This window comes from Tachysurus fulvidraco, chromosome 6 (genome assembly GCF_022655615.1).
Source record: "Tachysurus fulvidraco isolate hzauxx_2018 chromosome 6, HZAU_PFXX_2.0, whole genome shotgun sequence".
In the NCBI taxonomy this organism is placed as follows: Eukaryota; Metazoa; Chordata; class Actinopteri; order Siluriformes; family Bagridae; genus Tachysurus; species Tachysurus fulvidraco.
The window spans coordinates 1,473,034-1,477,405 of NC_062523.1; the positions used below are offsets into that span (position 1 = coordinate 1,473,034).

A 4,372-nucleotide genomic window follows, 5' to 3' on the forward strand; every position below is an offset into this window, starting at 1 on the left:
TTCGCCTCACACCTCCAGGGTCGGGGGTTCGATTCCCACCTCCGCCTTTTGTGTGTGGAGTTTGCATGGTCTCCCCGTGCCTCGGGGGTTTCCTCCGGGTACTCCGGTTTCCTCCCCCGGTCCAAAGACATGCATGGTAGGTTGATTGGCATCTCTGGTAAATTGTCCTGAGTGTGTGACTGAATGAGAGTGTGTGTGCCCTGTGATGGGTTGGCACTCCATCCTGGGTGTATCCTGCCTCGATGCCCGATGATGCCTGAGATAGGCACAGGCTAGGATAAGCGGATAAGCGGTAGAAAATGAGTGAGTGAGAGAGAGGTGTTATGAAGAACCAGACCACACTTTTTGTCTTGAGAAACAGACACAGGCTCAACAGAAGTTGCCAGATCTTTATTAATCCGTCTTAAATGTTTGTCAGCTTGAGGTAATAATATAATTCGTCTTTAAACGATTTAAATTCGTTATAAGTTTATAATAATAATAATAATAATAATAATAATAATAATAATAATAATAATAATAACATCTCCAAGGTCTCTGGTTCAATCCTGATTTACTGTGAGTGTGACGTTTCACATGTTCTCCTTCATCTGGGTTCTCTGGTTTCCTCCCAATGCCCCAAACATACCAGTTAGTAAATTGTCTACTCTTAATTGACCTGTGGGTAAATTTGATTGTGCCTGGTATGCTGGGATAGACTGATACTTGGGATAGGACTATTATTACGTTGGCTTTGTATAAGCCAACATTCTGTTTGTTGCTGTTACTTTTCTAAGCGATCCGAGTACCGGTACTTCCGGTACTGTGTCTCAAAGTGGCCTTTTTTCCCATAGACCCCCATTATAAACTTTGGAGGTTTATAACTCAGCAAGCTTTTGAACTCTCTACACCAAACTCGGCCAGCTCCTTTAGGGTGATACTCTGAACAAAGGTTTAAATTGATGTACCGACTGGACTTTCGGCCGCAGCCCCGCCCCCAAAATATGCAAAATCAAAAAACCTTTTACAACATGGACATGTGACATATCAAAACACTCAGCCCAAAGTGGGGAAATTCCTCAAGAGTATTCGGATGACATCACATGCTCGTCTCCACTTACCTCCAAATGTTTTGGCACCCTAGCTTTCTGTCTACTTGCCACCGCTAACCCTTATGTCCATTCGCCTCCAAAAGCACCGGCCTTTGCGAATACTTCGCAAAGCCAACATCAAACTTTGTTGCGACGAACTTTACAAATGTAGTTATTATTATTATTATTATTATTATTATTATTATTATTATTATTATTATTATTTCTGCAAGAACATATTTTTCTTTGTGTATAACCAGATATGTTCATATTGTCAAACATTAAATATTTTATTAGTTACTTTTTAGGTGGAGTCTTTATTCCTGTTTATGTTGCGGTTTAAGATGAACTTCTTACACCTCTTATTATTTTTTATAAAGCAGTAGCCTTAGACGGACAGAAAATGCGATTGTCTTTCTACGCATCTGGCAACCCAGTACAGATTCCGGGAGTTGCCACGCAGACAGATGTGCAAGATGTCGGAGCGTTTCTTTCTTTACTTTATTCTCTGTCTTCACTTTACTGTTGTCTTTATCACTTTGGTTTGTGCCACAGATTCGACTGATGAAGTTCAAATCGAGGTGATTTTCTTACCAGAAAACTGCACCCAGAAAGCGAGAAAGGGAGATTTATTAAACGCACATTATGATGGATATCTGGCCAAGGACGGGTCTCAGTTCTACTGCAGGTAACACACACACACACACACACACACACACACACACACACACACACACACACACACACACACATCTATACATGTGTATATATATATATATATATGGTGTCAGAAACAAAAGTTTCGGTTTAATAGACCAATAACAGCTCTACAGTAATGTGTATATAGCTTAAGCAGTACATAGTGAAATTAAACAACATTTCTTAAACAACACAGAGCTAGGGACTTAAGTAAGTTAGTCCTAGCCACATAAAGTGCATCTGTGCAACCTGGTGCAAACAGTGCAAGACAAAATACAATGCAAGACAAAATACAGTGCAAACAAACGACACAGAACACTACAAGACATTACACAAAAGACAACACACAGCAGCGCCGAACAGCACATGCAGTAGTATTACAATCTGGGACTGAAATGTCACTGCTAATGACAACATTTGGATGCACATAGTATTTCATTACTACATTACTACTCTATTTTGCCCCTAGTGGAACAACACAAATTTTGACCTAATCCAAAACTTTCCCTAAACCTTTTCCGCAAAAGTATTATATTATATAACACAGATTCTAAATTCACATCATGACCCAGGTCAGGCCCTTCAGCTTGATCTGTATTATCTATAATTATTTTAATATGTCTCTGATTCAATATTTAATTGAATTAATTTCATTTATTTTATTATAATTAAGAGTCATACAATTGTGCATGTACTTTTTTGACCCTCCTCAAGTGCACTTTTTTACTCACCTCCTGCAGTCGCTCAGCTAAAGATGGACAGCCTCACTGGTTTGTTCATGGGGTTGGGGAGGTCATCAAGGGCTTGGACATTGGCCTGAAAGAAATGTGTCCTGGCGAGAAGCGGAAGATCACGGTACCTCCTTCTTTAGCATTTGGTGAGAAAGGGAAAGGTAAGAGACTCCATGGCAAACTCTACCCAAGTCATCACTGCTCCAGTTTTGAACCTGAGCTTCTGTAACGTTCTATGTGGGGTTTCATATCTTCTTCTTTTGTATGTCCGAGTTCATTTAGGTTCTCCTATTTTGTCCCACAATCTCCATGCAGTCACTGCTCTTATTTTAAAGATATCAGGGTTTAAACTATAAGCTGTGTCGCCCAAAACTTACACCGAGAAGATGTAGATGGTAGAGCAGATTAATGAAGAATCATGGAACAATTTTACTTACAACAAATTATTCATTAATTTTTATTGACTGCTTTGTCCTGGTCAGGATTACAGTGATTCTGAGACAGTCCTGCAAACCCTGAGTGTGACGCGTGAATGTCTGCATGCACACATTCACTATCACCTATAAGGTCAATTTACTTTTTACAGCATTTGGCACGCAGCAACTTACATTTGTCTCATTAATACAAACTTCAAGGACGTTGCTCAGGCCCAGTGGTAGCAGCATGGTGGTGCTGGGATTTGAATTCATGACCTTCCGTACAGCAGGCTGACGCCTCGATCACTGAGACGAGAACTCCATTTCTCACAGACATCATAGCCCAAAAGATGTCTGACAGAACATTACCAACAAAACTATACTTCAAATATTCCATGAAGCGGTACATCAGTGTTTAAGGAACTGTTGTACTGACTGGAAGGTTGTGAGTCCAAATCCCTGGATGTATCCCAGTTGTGTAAATATATATATATATATATGATTAAATGTGGTTTTCCTTATTAACCTATTTCATCATCTTCTACACATTTCTGTTTTATGCTATAGATCCGGTGCCACCCAATGCAACCTTGATCTTTAAGGTGGAGCTTTTGCATGTGCGACGAGGTCCACGCAGCATGGAAGCCTTTAACGAAATGGACCACAACAATGATCGGACTCTTACGAAAGAAGAGGTTGGAGATTAATATTACCATGCAAGTTTTTTTTAATACTCATGTTATTTTTAATACCTCTTGTAACTCCATTTTTTATCATTAGGTGAAAGAACACTTGAAAATGGAAGCAAAGAAGTTAAACGTGCAGAAAGACGAGTCCTATTTCGACGCCGTCGTGAGCGATGTCTTCCGCAGGAACGACGAGGATGCAGATGGAACGTTAACCATAAAAGAGTACAATGTCTACGAGCACGATGAGCTTTAGCTACCAATAAACATCGCACCTCCTCATAGACATTTTCATGCCGGTTGGATACGGGACAGTTTTTGAAGAGTATAATAAAATACCACTACGACTATGCAAACTTTTAATAAAGATGATTTTTAGATAATTATTTGTGCCTGTTACATTGTGCAGCGAACACATATGTTATATATCCAGTTATTTTGTATAAATAATTATTAAGCAAAGTATTGAAAAATGTCAAACATTAAAAAGGTTGTTAGTGGCACTGAAAAGACCGTTGATACTGTTATAGTTAATTAGATATCAGTGTTGTGAAATTTCTTGATGAAAGTCAATGACATGAAGGACTGACTAGAAAAAGTCAGTGTCTGATCTAATGATATATTTTTAACTGTATGACCAGGAACTTTGACATTTTTAGAAAAAAAAAAAACAGCCAATCATTGCAATATTAATAAAAACAAAAAAAATTTGGCACTTATATTTTTGGCTTGCCGTAGTTGGAAGTGTGTTTTATGTTTTCTGCAGATCC

The 4,372-nt window shown here is 38.9% G+C and overlaps 1 protein-coding gene across 1 annotated transcript; it reads left to right on the top strand.

Annotated features, from left to right (window-relative positions):
* Positions 1-1,495: 1,495 nt before the first annotated feature.
* Positions 1,496-3,985, top strand: fkbp7 (FKBP prolyl isomerase 7). Its single transcript, XM_027148541.2, has 4 exons — positions 1,496-1,758; positions 2,510-2,661; positions 3,484-3,611; positions 3,697-3,985. The coding sequence occupies exons 1-4, from the start codon at positions 1,538-1,540 to the stop codon at positions 3,856-3,858; spliced, it is 663 nt and encodes a 220-aa protein (XP_027004342.1). The 5' UTR covers positions 1,496-1,537; the 3' UTR covers positions 3,859-3,985.
* Positions 3,986-4,372: the final 387 nt, after the last annotated feature.